The sequence below is a fragment of the Scomber japonicus genome, chromosome 13, assembly GCF_027409825.1.
Source record: "Scomber japonicus isolate fScoJap1 chromosome 13, fScoJap1.pri, whole genome shotgun sequence".
In the NCBI taxonomy this organism is placed as follows: domain Eukaryota; kingdom Metazoa; phylum Chordata; class Actinopteri; order Scombriformes; family Scombridae; genus Scomber; species Scomber japonicus.
Genome location: NC_070590.1, coordinates 11,278,695 through 11,296,886, shown reverse-complemented (window position 1 = coordinate 11,296,886; position 18,192 = coordinate 11,278,695). Strand labels below are relative to the sequence as shown.

At 39.1% G+C, this 18,192-nt stretch overlaps 1 protein-coding gene across 1 annotated transcript in view; it reads right to left on the bottom strand.

The window, feature by feature from the left end:
• Positions 1-18,192, bottom strand: part of jade2 (jade family PHD finger 2) — a 158,790-nt gene that overhangs the window by 55,070 nt on the left and 85,528 nt on the right. The window contains 3 exon segments of the mRNA XM_053331049.1: positions 5,773-5,782; positions 10,869-10,897; positions 16,483-16,493. Of these exon segments, the coding sequence (XP_053187024.1) occupies positions 5,773-5,782; positions 10,869-10,897; positions 16,483-16,493 (50 nt within the window).

The window sequence follows — 18,192 nt, the reverse complement described above, 5'->3', positions numbered from 1 at the left end:
AGGGACTGGACAAAATAATTTGAACTCTGAGGTAGAGTTGCAACAATTGTCAAAAAGTGAATCAGCAACCATTCTGATAATTGAATCATTGTTACAGTAGAGTCATTTTTGAATGTGAAACTGCTGTATTCTTGTCATAGGTGACAGTTGATTGAACATCATATGTTAAGTCTGACAACTGCAGACACCACTGTGACCTCTCTGAGAAAATGCGCCACTGTTTTTGAACATTTCATAGACTGATTAATTGATTATTTGAACTGGCAGGGGAATTGATCATGACAGTAATTATTAGTTGCAGCCTTACTCTGAAGTTACTAAATCACAGTTACAAACAGTTTTCAAGCAACATAGAACACAGAGGCCAAATCATTTAATCCTAAATTTCAGGTATAGCAGTCAAATAGTAAATACATTCAACAAAAGTGTTAAATGTTTTAATAGTCTGGGAAATCCTGACAACATAAGGCAAATACAAAGAAACTGCATCCAGAAAGAGGAACCTTTGTTTCAGTATTAACAGTGATAATCCATTCACCTTCAAGTCTTTAATCATGAAGTGTTCATTACATTTTTTTAAAAACTGCATGTGAACACTGGTGTGCTAATTATTAAAAGCTGTACATGCTCTGTGACAAACTTCAAAATCCTGCACTGCTCATGACAACAGGCATTAATAGGAGCTGCTTTTCATGTCTGAGGCTCCCCCATACAGTCAGGTCCTCGACCTCATGGTCCAGAAAGACTGAATCAGACTTTGATGAATGCCAAAAGAATAGATGTAAAAAAAAAAATAAAAAATAAAAAGCTACTGGAACAATGACAAATCGAATGGTTGTAGGCAGCAGTGACAGGAAGCTCCTCCAGGCAGTGTCTGGTCTCCGGAGCCTCAGGCCTGAATGTCTCTCATGTCAACAACGGCAGGAAATGGGGTCAGGAACTCTGCTCGACCCACTGGGAACCAATAAAGACTCAAACACACTTATACACACACACACATACAGGCTCGGATAAAACATCTGGATACTCCACGAGCTAACAGACACATACACCAAAACGCGCGCACACACACACACACACACACACACACACACGTCATCAGGCAGGGAGACACCACGCCTGAGTAATCAGAGTAAAACCAACACACTGTACACATCACCAGCTCTGTGTTTTGCACAGTAACAGACACACACCTGATATCCACACACTCACACACTGAAGTTGTGACCTTTGTGTGAAAAGGTGAAGTACATCAGTGATCACAACAACAAAACAAAACAACCTTTTCCCTCTCCGTTTGGCTCCCATCTTCAGCAGCTCATTATCATACCTCTCAGTTATTATCATCATCATCCTCCATCACTGCCCTCACATCAAGCAGCACTGTGATCAACATCATCATCATCCTCGTCATTATCATCATTATCGTTATCTTCCCCATTATCATCGCCCTTACTGCTGTCATCCTCACAACAGCTGCCACAATTTCATTCAGTGAGCTTCACTTGAATTACATTTCACGTGTTGCCAGCACAGTAACAACATGAAGTGGAAATAAAAACAATCAAATGAGTAATTTTCATCGTTATTAATAGACTGAATCAAGGAGAGGAGTTCATATTGGTTGCAATGTTACTGATTCAGTGAAATAAAACCTTCATCCTCACTTTTGCATCCTCTTCTCATTTTTCTCTGACTTTTTTTCACATCTTAGCTCCTTTCTGTTCATTTTCTCCTCTCCTCATCTCTGGTCATTTCTAGTTCAACCCACATCTCTTCCACTTCTTCTTATTTGATGTTTGACACTGAAAACATGAAAATGCCCCTGCTGATAAACCCATATAGTGTTAACTGCTCATCCTCCACTGGTCGCTGTCACCATTCTGCTGCTACTTGCATCAGCGATTAACAATATTTTCTCTGCTCATACTGCATCCATTCATTTGCTAAAAAGCACAAATCTGTTCAATTTATGTCTGTGAATGGCTATTTTAGACCACCAGTACAGGATCCATTGAGGCAAATGTACTGTATAATCATGAATAAATCCAAATATCTATCTTTCTGTGGGGACACAAAAAGGCAGAAAATTGAGCCTTTTTTTTGGTCAGGGATTAGGCTGATATCTGATACAGGACAAACAAGCCTGGCCAGTCAACGGGTAGGGGAGAAGAGAGTGAAAAAAAGAGAGAGACAAAGACACACAAGAGAGACACACACATAAAGCAGGGAGAGAGGAGAATAGGTTTCAAACTGGAGACACTGGGCCGGTTGTTTCGGTTATGTAACATTAAAAGCAGCTTCAGTGTCCTATTACATTAGTGGGTGGTATTATTGCATTATTGAAGGACAAGGCTGGTGATATTCTATAGTTTTGGTCATTGTCAACAAATCTTATGTCATCTATTACATCTATTAACTGTAAGACATCATAAACAACAGTCAACAATTCAATGATATTCAATTTACTATCATAGAAGATGTGAGACAAGGAGAAAAGACCAGAAAATATTTATATATGAGAGATGGAAGAAAACAATCTCTGCAATTTCAAAAGCAGTTGCTGATGCTCTGTACAAAAGCAATACTTGTACTACTTTTAATACTTGTAGGATACAGTCATTGCTTCTTTTGGTCTTTTCATAGGATTTGTTGCCAGTAAGAAAAATATAGAAAAAAAAACTGATTAACAATTTAATAATGTTAGGTAGTCATAGGGGTGTAATATACCGTGCCGAGATGTTACTGCAGAGAGCTGTTGCTGGAAGATATTCTTAGCTTTGTTTATTCTAATATGGGCTTTATTGCATTTAGTTTTATGACTGTGACTGGCAATGTTGATTTGCTTTAGCAATGTGGGGATGTTAAAAAAAGAAGAGAAAAGCAAAAAAAAGAAAATGCTGACAAGAACAAGACCATGAAAAGAAAGATAGAGAGGCTCAGGAGATGAGAGATTCCCTGCCAACATTATGACACTGAGTAGATGATACCTGTAACAAAACTGAAAAACTGTATAGATTTAGAGCAAAAAATAAAAGTTGACACCGTATCTGAAGATATCCAGCTGTCTATTTATGAGATTAGACCCTTTCTGGCTCACTGGTATCAGTTCAGAACCGTTGGAGCAAGCTTTCAAAAAAGTTTTAAAGATGCGTGAGATTGTGTTATGTCAATTCAGTGTGTCTTTCTACCTCGTCTGTCAGATGTCAATGTATTATCTCTCTATTACCACTGTGCTGACATTTGAGGTGAGCCGGTTTGGATGTCAGAGGTAAAGGAGAAGAAGATGAAGTGAAACATGAAAGGCTTGCGTCACCTCATAATAATGCCAAGTCATCCCATCGAATAGGAAGTGAGTGAATAGGAGGTCAGAGTACAATGTGTTCTTCCGCTGGTAAGTATCATGTATCCCATAAACAAATGTACAGTGTCCACACACACACACAGAGAGAGAGAGAGTGAGAGTGAGAGTGAGTGAGTGAGTGAGTGAGTGAGTGAGTGAGTGAGAGAGAGAGAGAGAGAGAGAGAGAGAGAGAGAGAGAGAGAGGAGAGAGAGAGAGAGAGAGAGAGAGAGAGAGAGAGAGAGAGAGAGCTCTTACATAATGTAGGCAAACTAAACTCTGTGTGAAAGGTCTCCTGTTGATCATGACAACAAAGGTAAATATAAAGCACAGAGTCATCAGTCAATACTGAAAACAATTACAGCTCTGTGTGAAACTGCAAATAGTTGGGTCTTTTTATGGGGTTTAGATCTAACCTGACAAGTTCAGAGGAGCCAAAAGATTTAAAACTGTACTTTACAGAATTAGAATTTAGAAAATCTGCTGACTTCTCAGACTTCATACGACACACTTGTATTCTCAGCTGCTGCAACTAACAACTATTTTCAATGTTGATTCATCTGTAAACTATTTTTCTAGATTAGCTGATTAGTTGCTTGGTCTATAAAAAGTTAAAATAGTGAAAAATGTCGATCACTGTTTCCCAAGACACAACCTAAAATGTAAAGTTTTGTCTCAACCAAAAAGTCCACACCCAACAACCCAAGGATTTACAGTTTGTCACAGAAGACCAAACACCAGAATTGTGCCTCTAGCAAAAATGATTAAATACGATTAATCAACTAATGATGGCAGCTCTACTCTCAATATTTGCATTTTTAACAATGAAAAGCAATATAAAGCTGCACCAGGGCAATTATGTACTGTATTGTGCTAGTAATGATTTAAAATGTCACTTTTTAATTGACATATTTTGCAACATCCCTGATCACAAACTTCAGTGGACAGAGTGAATCTAGAGAGGATGAGACACACAGAGTCTCTCTATGTATTTGTTCTTAATTTAGATTGATGTACTTCTACAGGTACATCTGTGCAGAATGAATGTGTGTCAATTTAAGTGGTTTGATATATAACATCCTCATGTATTTATGACATACAGCATTATAAAACTTTGTTGGGGATTGACTGAAGACATATTGGGAAAAGGGAGTAAAAATAATGAACAATGATGACCAGTAAATACTTTTCAAGGTGCAAACAAGGAAGAATGTATCCTAGATGTATACCAGACAAGATAAAATCTTTTGAAAGATTTCTGAGATTTTGCAATATTTTTTCACATTAGCAATCAAGTGTTTTTTATAACTTTCAAAAGCCATTACTGGGATCTGGAAAGAATGTTTTTTAGCTAAAAATAATAATCAAGAAACCTTAGAAATCCCTTCTGTTTACATTTGAGGAGTCTAATGAGGGGAGCAGCAGAGAGGAGGAATATTTAGATGTTCCCTCCTCGGAATCATGACAATACAACAGCAGAGTTTGCTTTGATCTTAATGGTGCATCCCATGAAATATTTATCAGGAAGAACTACACACGGTGGAGCTCTGATTCTTAAAACAATGAAACCCAAACACCCCCCCCCCCCCCCATCCCCATCCCTCTTGCCAGCTCTGAGGCCCTGAGCAGAAGTGTCTTTGGTTTACTACACGCAATGTGCCTCAGGGGAGCATAGGAGTGGGAACTGTAAAGTATATCTTGTGGCGTAACACTGCTGAATAGGATGTTATATGAGCTTGGCTGGGGAGGACATGTGATTTATGTGTTTGTGTGTGAGAGAGGGAAAGAGAAAGAAAGTGTAGGGAATTAGAGAGGTCAAATAACTGATGAAAAAATAATTCCTCAGCCTTTGATTTAGTGGAATACACCAAGTTTTGGGATGATTTACCTGAAAGAATGTGTTGATTACCGAAAGATGCCAATGAATTTACTGTTGATCACCAATTAATCAATCGACTAATCGTTGCAGGTCTAATTACAGCTTCTAATTTGAGAGGAAGTACTAGTAGTGTAGCGTACAATCACTCAGGGTGGTGGTAAACCAATATCCTCAATATTACTCAACACAGAAGCTCAGGACTCTCCTAGATAAAGTGACGCTCCTACAGTTTTAAGTTACAGCCATTAATTTTAATTATTTCAATTGGCCATCATTTTGGCATGGCTCAAAATACTACAATACCCATGAGCCACTGCTGCCGTTTCAATGGAGAAGAGGCCAGTCAGTCGCAAAAATCAGAACGATAGTGAATTTAAAACATTTGACTGCAATCAAATTTTTTAAATAAAGAATTTATTTAAGCTTCAGATTGCGTTTTCATCTAATTTTATACTCTATGATTAGCTATTTGGTGCCATAAAGCAAGAGTTAACGTCTGCACCCAAATTTTTATGTACACAGTCTTGTACTCTGGACTTCTTATCAAAGAACCAGATATTTTCTAATGTACTTGTTCATCTTTTGTACTGATGATTAAACCAGGAAATATTCATGCCAATCCAATCTGTAGAACTCAAACAGTGAGTCATGTAACATTGTCTATAGTAAAAAAAAAAGAAAAAAGAATGGGACCTTCACTTCCAGAACCAGGGAACCAGACATAGCTCCTCTCTCTTCACAACTCTATGATAATAATGTAAAAAAATATATTTTTAAGCAAGAAAATGAAGTATGCCAGAAGAGCAAGGAAAGCAAATGTTACTGTCATTATCACATAACTGCAGCATCCCTGGTTTGATGTCAGCCAAGGACCTTTGCAAGAAAGAAAATTAGGTATTCTCAGTGAAATGTTGTAAAAGTAGTCCTGTCTCATGCACTTTGGATGAGAGGTGATAATTGTGACTGCATTAGTTTTAGCTAAGTTGACCTAGCCTAATAAACTGAGCCCTGAGGGAAAGGAGAAAGCATGCAACAGGAGCAGAGAAAAATATACAGCTTGATTAAAAAACTTAGATAGATTAAATAAAAAATGAAAGAAAAAGAGTAAAAAAAATATGTCAGCCTGGCCTTGCAAGCCTGTTCCCTCTCCTTGCTCCCATATGTTTCTCACCACTGTGTAAATCTCACTTTCCTCCTTTTCATAAAACGTCAATAATAATCTTTTCTCAAGGAGGGATGAAGTGGATGGTGTTTACATAAGACATTTCCAGTGTGGGCAGAGCGACAGCGGCTGAGCTCAGCTCTCAGTCTGACTCTGCCCACACAGGACACGTCTAGTTTAAACAGACTTCCACTCCTGACAGATCATTTATGAAGAGCAGGAAGTCCCGCTTAAACGAGGCTGAAAACATATCTGAAGCTAAACAACAACAACTGGAGGGAGGAGGGCATGAACATCAGGTAGAAAGACACAAAAATGGGGAAAGAAGGGGGAAAAAAAGAGAGAAATTAGGGTTTAAAGGTGAAAGGAGAAAAGGAAGGAATGTACGATGGAAGGAATTAAGAAATGATCTCATGAAAGAAAGAAAGGAAGAAATGATGGAAGAAAATGAGGACTGTTATATAATACACTTAAAATTTTGACTCCAGAGATTAGGGATTACATACTACTGATCACAGTCTGTCCTTCATTCACACTCGAAAACATCAGCAACAGCTGTCTGTGCAATTACGAATACTGACTATTGCCAACAAAAAATATATCTCTTCATAACATGCTGATGCTGAATGTATTGTTAATAGTTGAAGCTACAATTAAAAGGCATAGCACTTGCAAATTCAGGGTTTCCCCAAACTGTTTTATAACAACGTCGGTATGTCCTTCACGAATCCCAATAACCCTTCATCCAATCGACTTCACACTTGGCAGGAAGTGTTGAGTGTGATGTTTAGATGAGGTGTTCCCAAGAAATATACAATAAAGAGAATTAATAAACAGTGTTGATTCAGCTTCTTCTTCTGTCCATGGAGTGTGTGCTGTTTCCAAGTGGAAATACAGACACGTCATTGTCATTGTCATTGTCATTGTCATTGCAACCCACACTGTGGTCAGAGGTGGGATTACATCCGGAGCGATAAGAGCTACCACAGAGGGAGTGCTTTGGTTGTCGCGTGGTTACAGCACATGCTACATGGTCACAGTGTCTCTGGTTCGATTCCGGCTGGGGACATTTGCTGCACGTCATTCCCCTCTCTCTTTCTCACTGTTTCCTGTCGGTCTATATGCCATGTACTAATGAATAAAAGGCAAATGCACCAAATGCCGACCTACCGGAAGATGAGGGAACGTCAATCGGACCAATCTTGATTCGTTTGCAGGTGTGAACGCGGACCACTCCATAGCCTGTATGCTACATAGTAACAATTTGACTGCCTGGTGCGGACCAAATAATCAAACTAGTGGTGTGAAAGCGCCCTTAAACTCAACTCAAAATTTGAGTCTGTCAATAGTCTGCATTTGAAGCGTTTGAGGTACGGGCACTGTTCTCTCTAGGTATTGTGAAATCAGCCCGTTCCAAACAGGCATGTTTTGAACGGACACTGCACTAGAAGTTACAGATGAAAAAAAACGAATGTATTCAATCAGTGTGTAACTTTCATCTAGTAACTTCATGGATAACGAGTTGAGCTGTGTCAGGATTGATCTGATTCAGTTCAGCAGGTGATTGATCTCTTAAATTCATATTGTTAACTCACTTCACAGGAGAAAGAAAAAGGGACAATCTTTTGACTTTTTCCATGCCAATCAGTCACATTTAAGCTCACCAGTGGACTGCAAGTCAGACACCAGGACATCAGGGATCAGACAAGTTTTACCAACTAGAGTCTGATTTGAGTTGAAGTTATTTTAAAGTTTATATTAACCAGTTGGACTCATCGCAGCAGTTCCTTGGGGGAAACTATAAAATCACAATTTCAACAAACAAAGGAACAATTAAGCAATCCACCATGAAAGGGAGGGCAGAATACAAGAGGGAATCAGAATCATAGCAATACAAATAAATAAAGAAGTCCTGGCATGAGCAAAGGAAGAACAAGGAGCGATGAAGAGATGGAGAAAGCAAGAGAGCAGGAGAAAAAGTTGAATGAGTGGAGCTGGGAAAGTCGGCAACAAGATATGATGGAAGAAACTGAAGGAAAAGGAAAAAGGAGAGATGGAAGGATTCTTTTTCTCTGTCTCAGTATTTGATTTTGACTTGAAGTCAAGACTTAAAATTATTTCAAGAAGCTCCTCTGTTCTCTTAAATTGTTCTAGTGAGATACACTAACCTTCTACACATGTTAAATTAATGTAAAAGCTGATAACAAAGCTGCAGAGCACATTAGCGGCATGATAACAGCAACACATCCAACATCAGAAGAGGAAGTTTCTTTTAATAAAAACCTGGAACATGTCCTCACGCTTAAAAGAACTTGAAGGTAAGTCTGTTACTCTGAATACAAGATAAAACCACTTGTTCAAACATACCATTCTTGTCAGATTCAAATAATCGCTTCCCTGTGTGTGTACACACACTGTCTGAGTGTGTGTGTGTGGTTTAAATAATCTCTCATTCTTGAAATACCTCACTGTCACAGTACGGCTATTCCCTTTTCTTCCCTGTAATCCCCCTCTTTCTTCCCCTAGTTTTCACACCAGACTGTGTGTGTGTGTTTGTGTGTGACAGTGCATGGTGCCAACAGCCCCTTATCCTTGGGCAACCCCTACAAAATCCCCTACTCTAAAACACACTCCCCATATCAGCATGCAGACTGGAGCGGGAGAATCAGGCCAACATCCAACAGGGCACAGGGTTACCCACCCAAGGGTCCAGGGGCAACCCTGTGTGGTGCTGGAGGGTGTGTGTGTGTGTGTGTGTGTGTGTGTGTGTGTGTGTGTGTGTGTGTGTGACCGGCTTTACTACTGATAAAAACTATAGCCAACCCCTGACTGAACAGTGTGTTGCTCCTTATGAATGAACTGAGCGAACAGAACGCATCAAACCTGCAATAACTGATGTTTTGGCTGCTTACAGGCAGAGGACACAAGCTGTGAGTTCAACACTGATAAGGTGGATGAAAGTTAAATATTCACTCTTCCGAATTCCTGAGGGAAATATCTAGCTTTTTTGCTGCTAGCTTTTTCTTCCTACAGAAACCAGGTGCTTGATGCGGCTGAAAATGACACTTTAAAAGCGTGTGATTGAACCAAAATAGGAAAGTTGCAGACCAGAAAACCAAAACATTGAGCTGAAAGACCCAGACGGAGATCTGCAGGATTGAAGGATTATTCTCTGTGGGGTTTGTCACTACCAGCGACATGTTTCAAGTCGTAATGTGATCCATTGTTAATCTGAGAATTTTGATAACAGCCACTTTAAATCTGACAGTGAATGCTTGAACTAATCGTGGCCAAAATTGACATGTCCTGCCTATACAGTCTGAATGGGACCTGCTCTGTAATCCGTACCTTCTATCTAGCTTGTGATCATAATCAAAATCATCAAACATCAATTATTATAAATCTGAAAGACAAGAAATTCTACAAGTGGAATTTCTTTGGAAACACATATAAACAACATAAATACACATGAACACACAGACACAGACACACACACACACACACACACATTCCCGGATTGAGAAGTGAGTCATCTTTATGTCACATTTATATGAAAAAAGTCCCTAGAGCATCATCTGTGTTATATCTATATGAAATAAATAATGTAATTATATCTCAAAGGCGCACACACACACACACACACACACACCCAAACAGAAATGGTTGTGCAGTGACGCTCTGGAGCAATGACTCATCTTCATGTCATATTCATGTCAATAAAATCAATCATCTCCCCAAACACACAAACATCATTTGCACAGTGACCTTTTAGAGATGACTCACCCCTGTGTTGTTTTCAGAGCAATCAGCTAGAGTACCACACATACACAATCATGTAAAGCAGACTTTTTTTTAAAACCACCCATGCTGTTGTTTGGTTCAATTTATAACCTTTTCTTCTTTACAACTTCACAGATGTTTAATAAAACTGTTATCAGATCTGATCTGATGGCCACATTTAATTAAATGATAATTACGCCTGTGGGGGGAAAAATACAGCAACAGGCGGTAGGAGGTAGAATAGATTGTAAATATTAATAACTGAAATACAAAAAAATATACTGAAACCAAGTTTTCTTCTGGCAAAAACAGAAAGTTTGCTTTGGGGATTAAAAGAGGAAAATCAGAATAGTTAGTATGTGGAACTCTTTTAACTCTTTCCACAGAAATACCAAAGAGAGGATGTTACAGAGCTGTTCACGCTGTTTGACTGACAGTTGATCTATGTGCAGCGCAGAAACAGCACAGTAATGAGTGCTGAGCACTAAAGATGGAGAGAACATTTTAAAAAATGAGAATACAGAGAATTACCATTTTAAGTAGGAGCTCATGAATGAAAAATGGGACTTTGTTATAGCCTCTCCTCTCTTACCGCCTTCCTCTCTCTCTCTCTTAATGTCATTGCCACTCTCACTCTCTCCACCTCCTACTCGTGTTTTTGTACACATTTAAAAATATCTGTCCAGCATGACTAGATATATGATACCTGCTATAACTCTCAGGTCTACGTAGATGCTGCATGAATCACTGAAAACACTGAGTAAACATTGATTCTCAAAATCATGCAGCTCTGACACAGTACTGCTTCCACAAGTGATTTGTACTATACTTTAAAATCATTTACAGGAAATACCTAAAGACAATGCTACATTTAAAAGGTTTTATGTGAAGTTTAAGAGATGTTACAAGAATATTTCCATTAGATTTTTTTTTCTTTTCTTTTTTTTTTTTTTTAGGAATTATGCTAAAGCCTGTAGTTTGGCACAGAGCCCAATATTTAAATCAGCCAATATTATAGGCCATTATTGGACTATCAAGGACATATTGGCAGATATGTTGTCCAATATGTTTTAAACGTAGATAAGTTAGTGAAGTATCATTTTATACAATAAAGTTGATGTTAAACTGTTAATCATCATGCTTCCATAATACAGCTTTGTTACATGTTGTTGTTTGATAACCATATTTGCCAGATCACTGCAAAAGTGTGTTTACTGTACTGTATGTATATTCTGTATAATACATTGATATTAGAATTTTTTACTCCCTAATGTCAGTATATATATGTCAGCCCCAAAAATCCAGTACTGGCTGTGTCCTTGTTGGATATCACTGATATCTTGATAGAATATAGGAATTTCAATAGTTTAATACTTTATTCTTCTAAGTCTTCTGGGTCAAAGTTGAAAGGAACTGATGTTCACTCATGGAGTTAAGGGGATTGTTTTTCAGGGATTCTCTGTACACAGGAAGTCAGTGCCAGTGTGTGTTTTACAGTGAGCTGCCATTTTGGTCTGTGGTTCAGATGCCAGTACAGTCTGTCCGTTGTCATGGATATGACTCAGACTTATTAACACCACTACTCTAAAGCACTGCAGGCTACCGCGCACACACAAACACTACATTTGCACACAGATACTGCCAAGTGCACAAACAGATACTGACAGACACACACACAATCTAAACTTATCGACAGCGAACACACTTGACCACACACATTCCTAAATAAATGCTGACACAAATAAACACTGGTACACACACACACACACACACACACACACACACAGAAACACACACATCCCCCCTCTTGGTTTGTCGCCCTATTTGCCTTCCCTCTCCAAACTCCCACAGTTCCTCCACAAACAGTACAAAAAAAAAAGAAACACAAAAACTAACTCCCACCACCCTCAACTCCCCAGCCTCTTTCTTTCAGTCCTGTTCTCAGAAATGTGCAAACAATGTTAAACAAAAGAGACGAGGCCCGTAATAAAAAGAGGAAAAGAAATGAAGGGGGCAGTGGGGGGAGAGAGAGAGGGGGGAGAGAGAGGAGAGAGAGAGGAGAGAGAGAGAGAGAGAGAGAGAGAGAGAGAGAGAGAGAGAGAGAGAGAGAGAGAGAGAGAGAGAGAGAGAGAGAGAGAGAGAGAGAGAGAGAGAGAGAGAGAGAGAGAGAGAGAGAGAGGGAGAGAGAGAGAGGGAGGGAGAGAGAGGGAGGGAGAGAGATGGAGTAGTGTGTTTGTGCCTGGAGCAGGGTTTGGGCAAACGAGGCGGGGGGAATGTTTTCATTCATATTTTCCACTCAGTTAGTTGGGAGCCAGAGAGGCACAGGAGTGAGAGACAGAGACAGTGAGAGGGGCAAGAAACACAGACAGAGAGGATAAAAAGTGGAAGCGAGAGCTGACAGGAGACACCAAAGATTCTTTTTTTTTTTTTTTTTTTTTTCATGTTTTGTGGCACACTTCCACTTCAGCTCTCCCAGCTCTCTTTCAGTATTTCTCTCTACCCTGCAGCCTTCTTTACCCCCCCCTTCCCCCCTCTTTTCAAATCTGAATCTGGTATCTAATCCTAGTAAAGCTTAAATTGACTAAAAATTCAGATTCAGATGAGGTCTACTGCTTAAGAAGGAAGAAACACTACAGATTTAAAAATGGTAGCAGAATAAATTACAAGAGCAGTAGAACATATTATAAGTGTGTGAAATATGAATTTTAAAGAACTATTAAATTGATAGTCTTAGATTATTGATATGATATGAATGAAAGTTTAATCGAGAGATTCCAACAAGTAAATCTGACATGAGGAGTTGGATCGTTTGGTTGGACCCACTCTGTTGGTCTTTTTCTTAAATGTAAAAACACACAGTCCACTTGCATCATTTGTGAGGTTAGTGAGTGATTCATCTTAGTCTAACAAACTATGGCCGAGCACAAACACTAGCTTGTTATATAGACATTAGCCAAGTTTTGATTTGTTAAGTTACGTGATTAAAGTTAACTACGTACAGCTGACATAATCTGCAGCCAGCAACGTTTATCATTTTATCCAACAAAATAAACTGACAGCAACAGCCAAAACTACATTTGCAGGAATATCCAAAGCCAGTTTTGGAAGATATTTAAACCTACATTGTTTAACATCCATGGTTGTTTGCAAGCAATGGGTCTCGTGCATGTGCTAACGCATGCATGAGCATCTTTGGGGTTTTTTTTTTTTTGGTTTGCGAGAAACTAACAAAATGTGGACCCAAGTTTTAAAAGCATTGCTCCACAGTGCTACTCGACACACAATTATCATTAAGCTTTTTGCCGAAAGATGTATATTAAAAATCTGGAAGAAGAAACTGTAACTTTTTCTCACTGTGCTCATTGGCAGGAAAAAAAGGAGCTGCCAAGTGCTTGGTTACTGCATAAGCTGTTGAAGAGAAATTAGATTATCACTTTATTCCTTTTTTGGAACCAGACCCCTTTCGCTTCAATAGTTTAAGAGAAAGCAGTGAGAGGCTGAAATGCATTAGCACATTTGTCGTGTAGGGTGGCCATATGAATTTCAATTGACTTCCCATTGCCAGGAGGGTGTGTAAAAAAAAAAAAAAAAAAGAGCCAGAACCTTTATTCAAGGCGTGGTCTAACCCTTTAAGAGGGTTGCAGGCACTTTTCAGGGAAAATCAGGAACACATTTTTTCACTTTAATGTCATTATGTATTAGTTATTGAATCAGAGCATGAATATCTACTGAGTGCCCACTTTAAGCACTTCTATGAACTGCAATATTTAGATAGCAGGAACAAAAATGTTTAAAAAAAACAACAACAGAAAAACCACATTTCATTGTGCAAAGAGTGCACTGTATATTTTGAGGATCATGAACAAGTTTAAAAAAAAACAACAGCTTAAAAAGCTTTCCGCAGTCATCCTCTCAAGGCAGGACAGGAATGTCACTCAACTGAGTCACAATGTTCTATGCTCCTTTTGGGAGGAAACACTAATACCTCTTTATATAAATGATTACACAATGCTTGGAGAGAGAGAGAGAGAGAGGGAGAGAGTGTGTGTGTGTGTGTGTGTGTGTGTGTGTGTGTGTGTGTGTGTGTGTGTGTGTGTGTGTGAGAGAGAGAGAGAGAGAGAGTGGGATAGCAGGCTGAAACACACCCAGACAGGCAGGCAGGCAGGCAAACACACACACACACACACACACACACACACACAGTCATTCACATAGAAAAACACATGAAATGGCAGAAAAACAAACACAAGCAACCACGCACAAAAACACAGACAGACAAGGAAAAACACAAAATGCAGACACAAGTAAACACAAAGTGACAGCAGCACGCACACACAGACACAATGAATGGGACAGATACACTGACGGGCGACGCCTTCATTGTGCAGCTCTGTCAACAGAAACTCCTCCCCAGTTCTCCACTCTACACACGACACAACGCTTTATTTAAAAACCCTACACTGAAATTATTAGTATTATTAATGTTAACTTTGGGCACATTGGTTAATATATTGGCTTGTAAGAAAATATATTTTTATTCCAGGAAATCTTGTGGAAAAGTTGTGGGTTGGTGTTGCATTATGTGTTATTTGGATTAACGTTGCTGAGGTAGTGGGTTTCTATCTGTCCAACTACTACAGTGTATCTGCAAAGATTTGGTGGGTTATCAGACAAAGAGGAGCGTAGACAAAAAAAAATGTTTGCGTTGGTGGAGGCGTATTGCTAAAGGACCTGGTGAGAGGATAAAACATGATCCAAGAAAGCAGATTAAAGAACGCGTTTCAGACATGAACACGTTCCACATCTGTTTACATTACAATAAGATATCATTTACAATTCTGAAAAGTTATGGAGGCTACAGTTATTTCATCCCCTGTGTGGACAATCACGATGTAATTGTTATAAATAGTCTACCAGGAATGTGCATGTATTTGATCAGCAAACACAGCACACTGCTTCCAAGTTGGCACCCTAGCTGTGCCAATTCAATCTTTGTATATTTTCACACAGCTCAAATGGCAGTCTGAATATCACTTAAAGGCTGAGTCAAACCAAGTGCCATAATTCACTTAGCTGGAATTAGATCTGTGCAGATTTTTGCATCGAGTTTAACATTGGTGAACTTTGGCACATAAATTTGTTCCTTTGACCAACACCAGGTCATCTTGACAGTGCTGACCTTTGAAGGAAAGACAAGATACAAACTGTTCCACGAAAGAGGAATTGGTTGCATACAGTTACAGGAACGATAACACAAATACATCCAGTTCGAACCAACTGTGCAAACGTATTGTCCTGTCAGCGACCAAGCTAACGAGCTTCACTGTAAACGGCCCAGCACAGAGAAAATAGAAAGAAGCTTGGAGATGTATTGTTCCTGACAGGCTTTCGTGATAGTGGTTAGCTCACTAACAGTAGTTACCAGCTAGCCCTGTGAGTAGTCCCCTCCTTCACCCAGCATCTGGAACCACCTATTTTGCGAATTTTGCTGCGCCACCTCCCAGTGTGACAGGGCTTTGACTCAGCCGCAGTTTTAGCACAGTATAACCCACAGGCATTTACTGACAGCTGATGTTAAATGTTTTTGCTGAAATTTCCTTGTGAGTGAAGCATCCCGACCTTTTCACCACAGAAATGATGCAGACAAGGATTTCTATCAAGCAGAAAAGACACAGGGGTGGTGCAGTCTTAAAAGAATCTAAAATTGTCAGAGACTCCCTCAACAACCACTTCAGAGAGCTTGACTTGAGTATGTGTGAGTAATTTGACTGAAAACCAGAATAAAGAACTGTTCAGTCATCACTCAGCTGAAACAGCTCCTTCCACTTGTTATTCTCCTTGAGTACATTTTAAATTACTTTTTCTGATTATTTTGTTCTTATTGACTTAAGGAGGGGTTGTTTCATAATCAGTGTCATCTTTTCAAGCCAAAATGACCCAAATACAACATAACTACTCAAACTTGTTGAGGCGTTATGAATTGAAAATGGCAAAATAGCTTTCATTCCCCAAAACTGAAACTACAGGTCTGTTACATATTAATGCATTTTTACAGCTGAAAACCACATTAGAAAAAAAAAAAAACACGTTGGACTGTCACATGTTATCTGAGGATGCACTAAAGTCCCAAGATCAATGTGAGCATGATGAAAACAAGACCATTGCTATGCCATATTTTGACAGCTTTAACTGTCCTTTTAGTTGACTCTGAGATTACGGCCTGGGGTTTAAAAATGTGACTCCTCATTCGGATTCAATAAAACGCTGGGGAAAAATAGACTGCGGAGCAAATAAAAGGTCCTGTGGAAAAACATGTTGACAGGCTTTCAGTCTGATAGCACCGCCTCGCCTCAGTTCTTCTGTCTGTCTGTGTGTTTAATATTGCAGTGTTTATGAATATGAGATCGTGTCAGTGCTTACGCAAGTTTCCCTAAAAGCAAAATACATCTGCAGTGTGGGCCTTTGTGAGCATAGGTGTCTGTGTGGATACGCAAGCTGTTTTGTTTTTTGAGGGCTTGGGCCTTCATTACATGCATGAGACAAAGTGCAAACTGCATGTGTGTGTGTGTGTGTGTGTGTGTGTGTGTGTGTGTGTGTGCGCTTTGCTTTTGTAAGACAGATCCGAGTAAGCATGTGGGAGTTGTTTTAAAAAGCTCCCTTGAAAGATAAGAGACCGTAGAGAAAGGGAAAAGAGATAGGGGGCTACTGAGTGAGAGATAGAAAAAAAAAACGAAAGGAGAGTAAAATGCAGTGAGATGAAGGAGAGATGAAAAAAACAAGAGACAATAAAAAAAGAGAAGAAAAAGAGAGAGGTCACAGAGCGAGAAGGCTGATGATTTCACCCCTCATATGCTGTCCTGTTTTGGATGATGTCATGAAAGTTATGATTTTACATTATCTGTGTGTGTGTGTGTGTGTGTGTGTGTGTGTGTGTGTGTGTAAATTACTTTTCACCCGCTGTGGGATAAGGATGAGTCAATTTTCTCTCAGGAATAAATGCAATCTACAGTGTGTATATATGTGATATGTGTGTACATACACACACGCACACATGCACACCACTAAGCCCTTCCTACACTGACTAGATAGCAAGGATTCCATTTCTATACAAGGCATCAATATACAGACACACGCAGAACGAGTTGTGTTTTCATCACCTCTCTGCCTCACAATCCATTAGTTACACACTTTTCACACATGTGACCTTGTCATGTGTAATACGGTTGGAGTTCAGTAGCATTTTATCAAATCTAAATTCAGTATTGAATTCATTCAGTTACTCATTGAATCTTAATCTTAATGAATCTCAAGTTCAGCTCTCAACATCTCAACACAAGTAACCAGAAAGAATGTTTCACCACTCTCCTAACATTATTATTGTTTATTGATTTATGTTTTAAGTGTGTTAAATACTGCCCTACCATTTTTTTTGTTGTTTCTTTTGCTTACTATCTCAACCACTGGGGATTATTCCATTAAAATAGGAATATAGGCAATAGGCATTGTAGACGCTGATGGATACACTCTAATCAGAGCAGACAGAGATTAGGTAAAATCACAGATATTGGTGGTGGCCTCTGTACTCTGGTTGACGAAACGTCAGCACTATTTTTGAACAAATAACAAGAGATGATGAGATCCTTATTGTATCATTCAGACCTTTTTTATTTACCCTGTAAATTTGCTAAGCTATTATAATGGTGTATGTACTGGGACCTAAAAATAAAGAAGCAACGCAATGCATATTAGAATGATTTAACAGTGCACTTGCACAATCAGCTGACCAACCAGTGTCCATTCTGGGGGACTTTAACACTCTCCTTACCAGCACACCTCCCAATTATGTAGCAATATGTCAACTGTCCAGCTTGCTCATCACACACTGTGGATCTCTGTTATAGCATTACTAAGGATGTACAAAAAGGCAATATGGAATGTTCGACTGGCAAATCATAACATCGTCCACTTATATAACATAACATCTTCCACTTATAATCAACGTACAAACAGAAAGTACAGAGAGAAAACCC